Source organism: Amphimedon queenslandica, unplaced genomic scaffold, assembly GCF_000090795.2.
Source record: "Amphimedon queenslandica unplaced genomic scaffold, v1.1 AMPQUscaffold_13506, whole genome shotgun sequence".
NCBI classification, from domain to species: Eukaryota; Metazoa; Porifera; class Demospongiae; order Haplosclerida; family Niphatidae; genus Amphimedon; species Amphimedon queenslandica.
Genome location: NW_003546258.1, coordinates 365,702 through 379,149, shown reverse-complemented (window position 1 = coordinate 379,149; position 13,448 = coordinate 365,702). Strand labels below are relative to the sequence as shown.

At 36.4% G+C, this 13,448-nt stretch overlaps 2 protein-coding genes across 2 annotated transcripts; both read right to left on the bottom strand.

Annotated features, from left to right (window-relative positions):
* Positions 1-13: 13 nt before the first annotated feature.
* Positions 14-8,325, bottom strand: LOC100639685 (DNA repair protein RAD50-like). Its single transcript, XM_020008834.1, has 38 exons — positions 8,282-8,325; positions 8,138-8,235; positions 7,994-8,077; positions 7,853-7,954; positions 7,738-7,803; positions 7,622-7,663; positions 7,501-7,574; positions 7,346-7,451; positions 7,230-7,298; positions 7,077-7,166; positions 6,955-7,015; positions 6,815-6,892; positions 6,658-6,734; positions 6,509-6,610; positions 6,282-6,458; positions 5,687-5,893; positions 5,158-5,369; positions 4,988-5,077; positions 4,438-4,530; positions 4,299-4,333; positions 4,157-4,247; positions 3,888-4,020; positions 3,489-3,605; positions 3,312-3,407; positions 3,047-3,249; positions 2,885-2,990; positions 2,729-2,824; positions 2,150-2,319; positions 1,777-1,924; positions 1,582-1,709; positions 1,490-1,535; positions 1,316-1,441; positions 1,212-1,264; positions 985-1,070; positions 860-939; positions 594-799; positions 395-514; positions 14-200 (listed from the first exon to the last, which is right to left on the bottom strand). The coding sequence occupies exons 1-38, from the start codon at positions 8,310-8,312 to the stop codon at positions 146-148; spliced, it is 3,954 nt and encodes a 1,317-aa protein (XP_019864393.1). The 5' UTR covers positions 8,313-8,325; the 3' UTR covers positions 14-145.
* Positions 8,326-8,377: 52 nt separating this feature from the next.
* On the bottom strand, positions 8,378-13,433 carry LOC100639560 (TBC1 domain family member 12-like). The gene is made up of 12 exons (XM_003383898.3): positions 13,056-13,433; positions 12,894-12,971; positions 11,811-11,893; positions 11,644-11,758; positions 11,484-11,590; positions 10,806-10,874; positions 10,648-10,748; positions 10,383-10,454; positions 10,204-10,335; positions 10,040-10,149; positions 8,779-8,882; positions 8,378-8,672 (listed from the first exon to the last, which is right to left on the bottom strand). The coding sequence occupies exons 1-12, from the start codon at positions 13,385-13,387 to the stop codon at positions 8,494-8,496; spliced, it is 1,482 nt and encodes a 493-aa protein (XP_003383946.3). The 5' UTR covers positions 13,388-13,433; the 3' UTR covers positions 8,378-8,493.
* Positions 13,434-13,448: the final 15 nt, after the last annotated feature.

Sequence of the window (13,448 nt, the reverse complement as noted above, 5' to 3'; positions counted from 1 at the left end):
TCACATTACTCGGTTCCAATTGTTTAAGGTTATGAAGAGAAAATTCATTTTTTTCACAATAACAATGCATCTAATATTAATCATAATTATTATATAAGGTTGAAATGATCACAAGTTGGTTGCATGCGACGATCACATGCTGAGTCTAATTGTAAACACTTAGCTCACCAATGGGGACTTTTTTAACAGCAGAACAACACCTGGAATAAAAATAAAGAAAAATAAATTAAAAATAACAATAACTACAAGTGAAGATCATCAAAAGAAAAGTTATGTACTTTAGTTAGTTGCTGATTTGCTAAAGTTATTCAAAACAATACACACAGGAAAATGAATGAATATGCCAAGTAACCTTTATCCTTGTCTTTCTCTCCCCCCTCTCTCTATCTCTTACCCAATTTCTTTATAAACATGATTATAATCTTCGACAAACTCGGAGCGTCCGATCTGTTCAACAAACTTGAGGTCGTGCGTGATTATGATTAATTGGAAGTTCTTTTGGTGCTGTCTTTCCCTAAACATACAAATAAAGAATTGAGGAGTTACTCCAGATACAAGTACATGTGATACCAGTATAGTGTGTACATCCATACCTTATAATGTCTGAAAGAGCAACAGCAAGTCCTTCAATATTATCACAGTCAAGGTTAGTGGTGGGTTCATCCAGTGCCAACAGGCCACAGTTAATACAAAAAGTCTCTGCCAGAGCTAGCCGAATTATTATAGAAGCCAAGACTTTTTGACCAGCACTGCACCGCCCACGCATGTCCAATGTATTGTCACCTTTTACCATCACAACCTGAGAACAAGGAGAAAGAGAGAGAGATATTGTAATGAAGTATAATGTACATGTGCATACTCTGTAATTATACACTTTTCTCCCAGTTGAAGACGATCCTTCCGGATCATCATCAGAACGAATCTCTATCGTGTCGATATCTAAGTTTCTAATTAAAGCACAATACGATTAAGGACCACACTCACCTCCTCCTTTGTAGGTCTTCATCCAGAGCTCTTTAATTATTTTATTAATCTCGTCCATTTTAATTGTGTGGAATCTCATTATAGCTCTAGGAGTATTGAACATACACATGTACATGTATACACATACAGCAACAGTACAATTGCACATTTAAAAATGCTCGTAATTTTCATTTTGCCAAGAATTCTTCATTTCAATGCACACACACACACACACACGGTATATTTACCTGTCTAGTGCTTTATAATACTTGTCAAGGTCCTTTATAGCTAAATCTGTTGTCTGTGATTAATAGGTACATAACAGTAGCAGCAATAAAATGGCGGCTATAACCTTTAAATTTATGGACATGTCTCTATATTTCTTATCTGCGTCACGATAAATCTCAGAGTTAGCTTCATGCTCTGTCGAATTGAGTTCACCTTCCCTCCCATTTCTAATACCATTGGTCTTGCCGAGCTAATGGGGGTGTGGCTAAGCGTTGCTACGACAACATTCTAAAAATACCTCTTGGTTTAACTTTTCGAATTGAGTTTGAAGTCTGTTATAATTACTGAGAGAGGGAAAGATGAATGAGAGAGAATAAGAGGTGGTTGTACCTGTTGTAATGGTCCAGTCCTTGCTGCTGTAATTGTCTCTCGAGATCTTTTATTTTTTTGTTTGTTTCGCGAAGTTTTGATTCAATTTTCATGAGCTCAATATTGTCTTCTAGCTCCCTTAGTCTCACCTAAAAATTAAGAAAATAATAATTTTTCCTTTTAAAAAGACTAATGGGGTTTATTTCTCTTCATTACTTTTGAATTGGCAAGAGCTTTTCTGAGTTCTTCTCTCCTGCCATCAACCTCTGACCTCTCCTTTGATTTTATTCTAATTTTATGACTCAAGTCCTCCATGCTGCTTTTGCACTGATCGAGACTGTTGGTCAATCTTTTAGCCTCTAGTCTGAGGAGAAATGAAAAAATGGAAGAATATGATATGATACAAAAATACTATGAGAAATGTCTATGGGTCTATATGTAGCTTTGGCCTGATTTTTAAACAACTTTAACAATTTGTAAAAAAATTTAATTTTGATTGGAATGAGCCCAAACTTGAAACATAATATAAGCACATGTATATGTATTTAAAAACATAATAAAAACGATATTAAAAGTCTTATTTCCTTACTTTTCAACCTCTCCTATCCTTGCCTTAAGCGTATCCAGTCCCGACTGATACTGGTAGAGCTTCTCTTGCTCTTCCCTCTCAGTCTCCTCCCTGTCCATCATGGACTGGTCTCTCTCTGACATTGTAGTGTCTAGTTTACTCTCAAGTGGTTTCAACTGTCTCTCGGCTGCCTACCGTGACAGTGCAGTGAAGAAAAGGAGACAAAATAATTGTAGGGCATTCGAAAAATTAGGAGAGTTCTACACGTGACAAAACTATCAAAATAGAATCCATCATTTCGCTTCATTTTGAGCATGCGTCCTTAACAACACGTGGCAGCTAACATAGAACTAGAAAACTGCATATCACTATAAGTACTATCTATGATATCACATTTCAATCATCGAATAATGACAAATATAAGACAGTGCAGTAAGTGCTCCCTAAACCTCCCACTATGTAATAAAAACAGGAGAAGGAGCAAATGTAGATAGATACACTGTAGATAAGGATGTCATGGCTAGACAAAGGAGATGACTTAATTTAATACACTACAATAGAATGTGTTGTGCGTATGATAAAGAGAAGATCATGTGATACTTTGATATCTCTTTGAAGGCCTTGATTAGCAGCTGTCAGCTCTTCCTTCTTGCTGATACAAGTCTGCCTCTCCTGGACCTGTTTCTGAAGATTTAACTACACCAACATTAGGAAAAAATTAAAATATAAATAAATAAATAAAGATGAAATATTAACTTGATCTTGTCTGTATCGATGGACTTTTCTCTCTAACTCCCCGAGGGTCTTTTGGCACATGCTAATCTCCTGCCTCTTGCTGTCCATTTTACGTCCAATTTCATCACTACATCACATGACAAATTTTTAAAATATTAATTCATTATTAATATAACACCATACCATTCCATCTGTGCCATCTGCAGTTCCCTCTGTACGACGGCATGACTACGAACGCTCTCCCCGCCCACTTTGCTGAGCTCAGCACTGATCCTCCGATCCAGGCTATCCAGGTCGGTCCTAAGTTGCGTCAGTCTCGTTGCTCGTGGGCGTAACTCGCGTAACTGGTCCAACTGCTTCTGACTAGCTGAGAGCTCTGACTCTGCCTACAAATGCAAGAAATTAAAATCCATTAATCCCGTGCTCAGTGCATATACTATTAAAGTACCTTTGTTGTGTCCTGGTTGAGTTTGTAAAGGGTTGAATTCATTTCCTTTACTTGTTTCTCTAAACTTGGTATCTCATCAGTTTGCAAAACTTGAGCCTATCAAAAAAACCACATACAATATAATCATACTGTATAATCACATATTAATTTTTCTCTCTCTCTCTCTCTCTCCCTTACTTGGGCTAGTTGAGGTGCTAGCTGCAGTAATTTGGTATGAACTGATCTCAGTTGGGTCATTTGTTGTTGATAGTTCTGTATCAGTTCGGGGACTTTGGAGGTAAGCCTCCTCTCAATCTAATAGCATTAATAATAATAATAATAATAATAATAATAATGCTGTAATAAATACACAATAATTACTAACATATAAGGTATAGTACATGTGTCCAGTGACCAGTGTGTGTCTGGAGGTGAGTATCAGTAATGTAATACCTGAATCCCTTGATATCTGCCCTCAGCTTCACCTCAAGCAGTTATCTCAGTCCTCAGGTATTACATTACTTATACACACACACACACCTCCAGACACACACTGGACTATACATAGTACATATAATTATTATTATATAAACTTACTGATGTGATGAGGCTGTCAATTCCTTCCTGAGTGTCGTATCCTCTAGCACACAACGGACATTTCTTACTGCTCTTGGCCTTCTTTAAAGCTTCCTTGAAGAAAGACTGTGATCCTTGAATAGCATTCATATCACTATTAAAATAATAATTATAAAAAACTACATAATTAAGCCTAATAACTTATAAATGTGCATAAAAACTGACTATTATTATTATTATTATTATTATTATTATTATTGTTATTATTATTGGTGGGTGTGGTCCCTCACTCTTCTTTCGTGGTCAGTTCTTCTTTGATTTGTTCAAGTTTATTTTCATAAGACGTTCCTTGACAAACTGACTCCACCTCCTTGTTAATAACTGTAGTCAAGGCAACAATCAATAATAATAAATATATATAATTAACGACACCTTTTAGTTTGCTCTCCTTGTCCTTTATTTGTTTCCTAAAGAGAGGGAGAGAGAGAGAGAGAGAGAGAGAGAGAGAGGGAGAGGGAGAGAGAGATAGGAGAAGATCAAAATATACATGTATTTTAGATGTTTCCCATACATTTTCTCGTCTACTTGTGCCTGGAGCTTTGACTGCTCGTGCCGCCATTTCGTGAGTTTACTCTGCGTCTGTGAATTAGTGATCCTCCTGGACCTTTACAAATAAAAGTATAATAATAATAATAAATAAATAATAATAATAAATGTATGCAGTATAACAGTACAGTATACCGTACTAACAGGTTATTAAGCGTAGGCACTTATGCAGAAAATGACAGAAAAACGGGGGCTTAATAATGATTCAGCGCTTAATAAAAACAGTAGGTGTGGTTTACAATAATAATTAATTAATTAGTAATAATTACTTTACTGGCTTTACAATGGCGGGTGGTGAAGAATACTCTTTTGACAGTCTGGTTCGTGGCCACAACGCTTATAAAAAGTGTCTGGACTCCTACTGCTTGGACTCCTACTGTTTTGTACTGCGCTTAACAAACCCATGCTAAAAGCTACATTGAGCTAGGCGCCTAATAAGAACTAGGCGCTTAACAACGAAGGGCGCTTAATAACCCGTTAGTACGGTATACACACATTAATGTGCAAAGTAGTACCTTTCTTTATCAGCAATGGATGAGTCCAATTCATCATCTGATGGCATGTGACCAACCAATTCCAACAACTTTGACTCTATACCACTAAACCTACAAACAACAACAAAATAAACAACAACAATCAACAAACAACAACAATCAACAAACAACAACAGCAATGATATACTAACTCTCTCTGATATTCTTCTTCTTTGTTTAGTTTGTCTTTCTGCATGCTCTCCAGTGCTCCTCTGGCTGCCGACTGTTGAGTGATGAGTCCCATCTCTTTCTGTAGCTTCCGGTGTTTCTCTGAAGCAACTTGTTTAGTTTCCTGCAACACCGAGAGGTCTCTCTCTAGCTGATCAATGTTCACGCTCTCTTGGTATTCCTTTAATTCTTGAGTCTGCAGGTTGAGAGAGAAATAACTGAGTAAAAAAAAACATATAAAGACCAATGATGTGGTGTCCTTAGTAAGATATCAGTATTACAGTGTAGCATAAGGTGGATCACCACGATTGGCAGTTCCATGAAAAATTGACAAAATAATGTAAAATCTATATCCACACACCATTGACCATTCTGTTGCATTATGATCGAGACAAGTGGTAGACAACTACTGAAATTGAAACACCACTTTACTAATACTTGATAGCTACCATGCATCCATCATTATACAGTATTATTATGTCTATAGTGTATAATTGTATATATAAGTCTTACCGCTTGTTTCAAATCCAGTTCAATCCTCTCAAACTCAGCATTAGCTGATGCTATTCTACTCAGTTGCCTGTTGAGGTTGATGAGGAGTGCTTCGTTATCATTCAACATCTTCTCCTTCATTTCTTTCTTCTGCTTCAGCCTCGAGCAGTTGTCCTGTAACTCACTTACTGAGGTACTTAATTCTTTCTCTTTCTTTATTAGCTTTTCCTGTAGGCAATCATTCAATCATATGCAAGATTCATGTACAGTGAGTGTACAGTGAACTAAAACTACTCATAGTAAATATGTAATGGGCAGTACCTTCATACAGCCCTTCCTTTACACACACAACACAAACATTGTACACAGTGTTTATTGATTGTTGTTGATACCAGGGACTTATAGTCCCTTCCAAAAATTGATAGCAATGATTATCAAAAAAAAACTTGACACTACTTGTAAAAGCTGTCTTTATAAACCTTCCCAACCTCATCATATCATCGTGGGGCGTACCATTACAAGAAATGAACATTATCTAACCCATGTACTGACTCATGTACTAGTGCAAATGTAAAAGCGTTAATTAGTTTTCTAATAGAACATAGTCTAGCTGTACCTTTTCTTCCATTATTTGACGCTGCCTCTTTTCCTTTTGTTCAGTGATTTCAGACACAAAATGTCTAATGGATTCCTTAGAGAAAGGGCCAGCCTCTTCTCCAAAGCCAACAATTCCTAACTGACCAGCAAGACTCGTTATATTCTGATCACGTTTCTTGACAGCTAGACGATAATGCTAAGAGAGAGAGAGAGGAGAGTGGAAAGATTAAGATAAAAAATGGTTACTTGTTCGTCACTCTCAAGGCGACCATATTCCTCAGTCAGTTTGTTCATTTTCTCTTTTAAACTATTCTCATCAACACAGATCCTCTCCAACTTCCTATTACACTATAAGAGAGGGAGGGGGAGAGAGTAAAATGTACATGTGTGTTTACCTCTTCAAGATTGCTCTCCTTTCTTTCCTGTTGTCTTTCATGATCCTCAAACAATGACTGCAGTTCATCAAGTGATCCTACAATCACATGTTAATCACGTATTAATCACATTAAAGCATTGTACAGTACACATATTGAATGAACTGTGATGAATCACCTGTGAATTCTTGTTCGATCTTATTTGAGAGGCTTTCTTTCTGTTGGAGAAACTCCTTTCTTGATGTTTCCAGCTTAGCTATTAAGAGAAACAAGTTACACGTACAATTGTACATAATTAAAGTGCTTTAATAAACAAACCATTTTCTTTCTCAATTTGTGCAACTTTGTCATACTTTCTACTTAACTCAGCCAACTTCTCCTATAATGTACATGTTACATACAATTATTTTAGTTATTATTATTATTATTTTATTAATTACTTCAACTGGTTCTATTTCTCTCTTAAGTCGGGTCTCTTCAGCTTTCAAGGAATCAACAGATTTTTGTAAAGACTGCATTCTCTTCTGCAGCTAAAGGAAAGATTTAAAAACACAAGTACATGTACATAAATCAAAGTATTTCGTGTGACCTACTTCATCAGATTTCTCCTTTTGATCCTTCAAGTGCTTCAGTTCTGCCATGTACTCTCTGCACAAGCTTTTCTATGGAAACCACCTCTAGCTGCAAGTAATGACCACACCAACTGTACCTGATCTTTTTGAAACTTCTTTATATTCTCGAGAGCTTTTGAGTATCTCGTTGATGCAAAGATCTCATCAAACTTAGTCTTGAGCGCTTTGCCTTCACTTAGAGGCCTTGAAATAAAATAATATATAAATATAAATTATTATTTAAATTCCCGACCAATTAGAGTCCTCTTGGTGACAGAATATCACATGATTAAGGATAGCTTTAGACACACCCAAATTACATGCCATCTAAAAAAGATAAACAAGCTTTCTTCGCCCTCTCCCTCTAATCTTACTTCAGTGTTGATCTCTATACAACGCGCTGAAACTTTAATTTTCTACAAAGAGAGAGAGAGAGAGAGAGAAGAGAGAGAGAGATGTCATCAAATATCAATAGCTCTTAATTCTTTACTTCTCCTGTAACTTTGTCTTCTCTCACTAGCGATCCCTCAAGCTGCTTCTGCTCAATCTTCTTCAGCTAAATTAAAGACCTATATGTACACGTAAATAATTTCAAAAGGACATACCTTTTGCTCGGACTGTATGATACGACTGCACGTTATTTTTTCACCTTTAACGTTGACAAATTTCAACCTAATGACAGCTTTCACTTCTCTCTCCCCAGCCAGCTGGAAAAAAGGTTACACCCACGCACAAAATGACTTTACCTTTGGGTCCATAACGAAATTTCCTCCTTTGCTGTTTGGGGGAAACTCACCAGTCGTCATGTACTTAAGACACTCTATAATAGTCTGTGTATTATAGAAAATATATACGAATTGTTAACAAGATACGACATATATTGTATATACAGTTTTCCCAGCTCCATTCTGGCCCACTATGAGGGTCACGGGGCTTCTGAAACGTACTATAACCTCGTCTTCTTGGCGAGGACCAAAACTACGGATCCCTTGGGGAAAGAGAAGACATCAGAGGAGGTATATTTAAAGTTATACCTCTTATTGACAATCTGTCAATGGTAGACATAATGAAAACACGTGGTCAGAATCGGTGCAATTTTATGGCCTTTCATAAATTTTTGATTACAATTTTTAAAGCATAAATCATTATTTTTTTTAAACAATACAAATAATAATACAACAATAATAGTATAATAATTATAATAATGATAAGGCAGGATTAAAACTTTGTGTTATTAATATTATTATTATTTCGTTTTATTTTGTGTTAATAATTGACTGAATTTTTTCTCAGTAAGTGGAATTGAGCTAATGCTGCTGAACAGCTGGTCTGAGTCAAGAGTTGACGGCAAATGCCCCAAAAAATGGCCGACATCTTCAATACTTGTAAACTGCAACAACTGGTGCTGATACATATTTAAAATACCTGAGAGAGAGAGAGGGAGGGAGGGAGAGGGAGAGAGAGAGGGAGGGAGAGGGAGAGAGAGAGAGAGTGAGTGATAAAATGTCATTATACATTTGACATTTCTTACCTAAGGCTGTCCTGTACAAGAAGAAGTCTCCATCGCGACAAAACAAGTCCCAAACTCTGCAAGCCACATCCAGTGGCAAGTTACGTGTGTAGATGGTGAATATCCTTTTAAATAGAGAAACAAAGTAGCTATAACATTATCTATGCATGGAGTATACACAGGGTTTCCTACAGGATTTCAGCATAGTGCTTATGCAGCTTCTTGTTAGTGCATCGTCAAGTTGGGCCAAAGACTCTGTACTATGGTACAGGGCATTCGACAAAAATCACAAGGAGAGAATTCTCCATTTTTATTACATTTTCTGATACATATATATGTTTGTATATTGTGTAGCAAGTTTGAGCTGATTCTGATCAAAATTGGATGTTTTACAAATTTTTAAAGTTACTCGAGAATCGAGCTCAAGTCCCTGTACTATAGTACAGTGTCATTGGCCAAATTTCACCAAAAATGACTAAGAGAGAATTCTCAATTTTTATTACATTTTCTGATGCATATACATGTTCTTATGTTGTGTAGCAAGTTTGAGCTAATTCCGATCAAAATTAGATTTTTTACGAAATTTTAAAGTTGCTCCAAAATTGGGCCAAAGTCCCTGTACTATAGTACAGTGTCATTGGCCAAATTTTGCCAAAAATGACTAGGAGAGAATTCTCTATTTTTATTACATTTTCTGATGCATATACACGTACATGCACTTATGTTGTGTAGAAAGTTTGAGTCGATTCCGATCAAAATTAGATTTTTTACGAAATTTTAAAGTTGCTCCAAAATCGGGCCAAAGTCCCTGTACTATATAGTACAGGGTCATTGGCCAAATTTTGCCAAAAATGATTAGGAGAGAATTCTCCATTTTTATTACATTTTCTGATGCATATACATGTACTTATGTTGTGTAGAAAGTTTGAGTCGATTCCGATCAAAATTAGATTTTTTACGAAATTTTAAAGTTGCTCCAAAATCGGGCCAAAGTCCCTGTACTATATAGTACAGGGTCATTGGCCAAATTTTGCCAAAAATGATTAGGAGAGAATTCTCCATTTTTATTACATTTTCTGATGCATATACATGTTCTTATGTTGTGTAGCAAGTTTGAGCCGATTCCAATCAAAATTGGATTTTTTAACGAATTTTTAAAGTTGCTACAAATGCCATGTACATGTATTCATAATGTAGTGCTTGTCAGCTCATGAAGCTCATGCTTTTTAGCTCACTTAGCATGCTTTGTGGGAAACCCTCAGTATATACTGCAATTCCTTACCATTCTATGAGGTAGAACTGAGGATGAAACCCTAACTGATTGAAATGAGCAGAAACCTTCGGAAGAGATTCGGCCAAGAGCAACGAGAAAACAGTAAAGTAAGGTTTCATCTTTAACGAAAAAATAGAGAAAAGATAATTTTTAAGAAACTAGATATATCTCACTTGATCCTGGTCAACTTTAAAAAACGCCAAATACGACGCCCGGTTTAAAAGATTAGCCAATGCAATGAAAGCATCAGCCTCATTCTCCATATTTAAAATAATTACAGCTGCCAAAAACGACATACCCTGTACCTGTGATTCAATAAATAAAAACAAGACAAAGAAAGAAGTTGCCTTACATATCCAACATCAGGTCTATAACAAGCATAAGCACCTAATACATTATGTAACACCTGACATAATGGACTGCCCTGTAGTAGGAGAGAGAGAGAGGGAGAGAGAGAGACAGAGGGGGGGGGAGAGGGAGAGACAGAGGGAGAGACAGAGACAGAGAGAGAGAGAGACAGACAGACAGAGGGAGAGAGAGAGACAGAGAGAGGGTATAGATATGACAAGTAAAGAATGGTAAATGAAAGATTAGAGTATATACATGTACATGCATACTTCTTGAAAGAAGCCAAGTGTAGGGAATGTCCTCTGTAAATCAAGATGAATTACATCCACACTGCTCTCTCTACTGATACTCGTCACAGATGCAACTGAATCTAAATTAACAAAAATACAATAATAATTAGCGTCGTTAGTAAGTGGGTGTGGCTGACCACTCCTCCCTCTTTGCTGTGCAAGGTCTAGCCTCTCCTGGAATCTCTTCCAGAAAATCATGTATAAATCTACCGGAAGGAAGGAGCTTAATGTACCATACAATATACTCAATGACTGATGAAGACTCGCACTCACATGACATGTAAATAAATAAATGAATAAATATTTAAGCCCAACATACACTGAGCAACTTTGTTGCTGGCAACTTGTCGTCAGACCTTTGATGTGGTCGAGCAACACTGGGCAACATGTTACAGAAAGTAGAAAGACTCTCAACAAGTTGCCTCACCACATCAAAGGTACTGGCAACAATCATGTGCCAGTATCATGTGCTCAGTGTATGTTGGGCTTTATATATGTACATATACATTGTACATGTGTGAATGCATGTACACTAATAATATAATGGAATTATGAGCACATGATATAATTACATGTGTACATATACATGTAAATGTACACCAAAATAAACTATTTCTTTTAGTAACTGCATGGCAAAATAATAACAATCACACGTACTGTTATTATTGATGTGAAAGACTACTGCTAGAAGGATATTAAGAAATACAATGATTATTAGGTGAGGTCAATTAGCTTAATATCATTATCATTATTATCATTATTATTATTATTATTATTATTATTATTATTATTATTATTATTATTATTCAAGTTACCTGGAGATATGTTAAGGTCATTTCCAATTGCTTTCTTCCACACTAATCCTCTTACTCCAGGAGGCAACCCAGCCCACCATAACTCCTTAACCTCTTTACGATTTCGTCTAAAAGACACACAAAAAAGATAACCTTCATAAACTTGTATTCATTGCATTACAAAGAGTCAAATTTTGGCAATATTTCGGCCCATTTTTTCTGGGCTACTGCAATTTGATCTTCCTTTGTGTGTCTCTTCTGCTCCATTTTATGAGTGTCACTAGCATGCTGTAACTCTAAAGTTGAGATACTAAAATAGAGAAACAAATAGCAATGAATTGTAAATACCTTTCTTTTTCGTAGCTTGGATCATCTCTTGGTAGAGTTTCTGATGTTTCTTTTCTTCGGCAGGCGTCTTTGCAGGGAGACCTCTGGAAATAAAAATAAAACAAATAATATTATACTTAAAAAATATATACATCATGACAGAAGTGGTTATATCCACATGCACATGTATGCATACACATACAGTGCATGTATATATGTGACCATAATTGACAAAAGGTACCTTATGGCGGATAAGAAAATTGGTCTTTATAGCCTAAAAAATCCAACTTCCTGAGCTCCCTTTATCATAAAATTACTCCAGAGGATGCAAAAAGTTACTATATAGCTTATAGAAACAATTGTTGACTAACAGAGCACTCACAGGTTAATATTTTTCATTTCAAAGAGGTATTTTAAAATCCGCCATAAGGTACCTTTTGTCAATTATGGGCACATATTTACAAACAATCATAGATGTACATGTACATAGATAGTGGTAATTTGAATGATAAAGGAGAAGGTGGTTTATGAATTAGTAAGGATCGACGCACAAGGAGGAAAGGCTACACACATCACCACTACTGATAAGCAATGCTTGATAACATACATGCAATTAACATTATGCAATTAGGATACACTACCTGGCATAACACTGTAGCACATGTATGGTAAGATTGGAATATGCTATTTATCATTATATGTGTGTGTGTTGTTGAAATATTTGTGTATGTGTGTGTGTATGTATTTAACATAATCTGTTTATAATAATCATAAAGTTTGTGACTGTTTCATAATAATAATAATAATGGGCCTGTTCTCATAAACAGTCAGTCATTCCTTCATTATTGAATGAAAGGGACTGACAAAACATGTATGACAAAAATAATTATTTTGATAATAATAACACAAGGCAAGGATTGCTGTCAGCTAATTGGAGGAGATTCATTTAGGAACAGGTGCAAACAAGAATGTGAACATACAGTCTAAGTGTGAATGTGTACCTCCTGCTGGGAGCTCATCACTCAATGACTGTGTATTCAATACAAATAATAATTATTCTCCCTCCCTCCCTCCCTCCATTAAAGTAGCTAATTGTGGACATACTTTGGTCTTCCTTCAAGAATGAGTCCAGTCGTTGAGGTAGGAGGAAGAGCTCCTGATGAAGCAGCACCTGAACTCTTCCTACAACACAATACATACATACAGTGCAATACATGAATACATACATGTAGATACATAAAGCACACTTCTTCTCCACACTCTTACCTTTTAAAAAAAGAGAACTTGGTCTTGGCAGGAGATTTGTTATTATTCAATAAAAGGTTCTGTCTCTTTTTCTCTGCTGACCCGTTAGTAGCCCCAAGAGGAAGAGGGGTAGAAGGACTAATGGTGGTACTAAGTTCTACAGACTCAAGTTCTGAGTGGAGTGTGAGGCTGTCATTAGTAGGCGAGTTTGTTTGGTCGCTGCTACCAGTCTCAGGTAGAGGAGACGTGGTAGGACGAGGCTCTTCTTTCTCTCCGTCTTCTTGCTGGCTGGGAGGTTCTATCTGCTCTATCTCTTCTCTTTCGACCGGCAAATCCTCCTCTTCTTCTGCCATTGTATCTTAAGAACTTGAAGTGGGCGTACCCGTTAACGCCCAGATAAAACAAAATTCCGTA

Excerpts from the sequence above, each read along its gene's own strand:
- LOC100639685 (XM_020008834.1), bottom strand. The coding sequence starts at position 8,312 with ATGTCTACCATTGACAGATTGTCAATAAGAG. Across the intron at positions 8,236-8,281 it reads TGACAGATTGTCAATAAGAG|GGATCCGTAGTTTTGGTCCT; the intron begins GTATAACTTTAA and ends TCTTTCCCCAAG. Across the intron at positions 5,078-5,157 it reads GAAGAAGAATATCAGAGAGA|GTTTAGTGGTATAGAGTCAA; the intron begins GTTAGTATATCA and ends TGTTGTTTGTAG.
- LOC100639560 (XM_003383898.3), bottom strand. The coding sequence starts at position 13,387 with ATGGCAGAAGAAGAGGAGGATTTGCCGGTCGAAAGAGAAGAGATAGAG. Across the intron at positions 11,894-12,893 it reads ATTCTTGAAGGAAGACCAAA|AGGTCTCCCTGCAAAGACGC; the intron begins GTATGTCCACAA and ends TTTTATTTCCAG. Across the intron at positions 8,673-8,778 it reads CTTGTACAGGACAGCCTTAG|GTATTTTAAATATGTATCAG; the intron begins GTAAGAAATGTC and ends TCTCTCTCTCAG.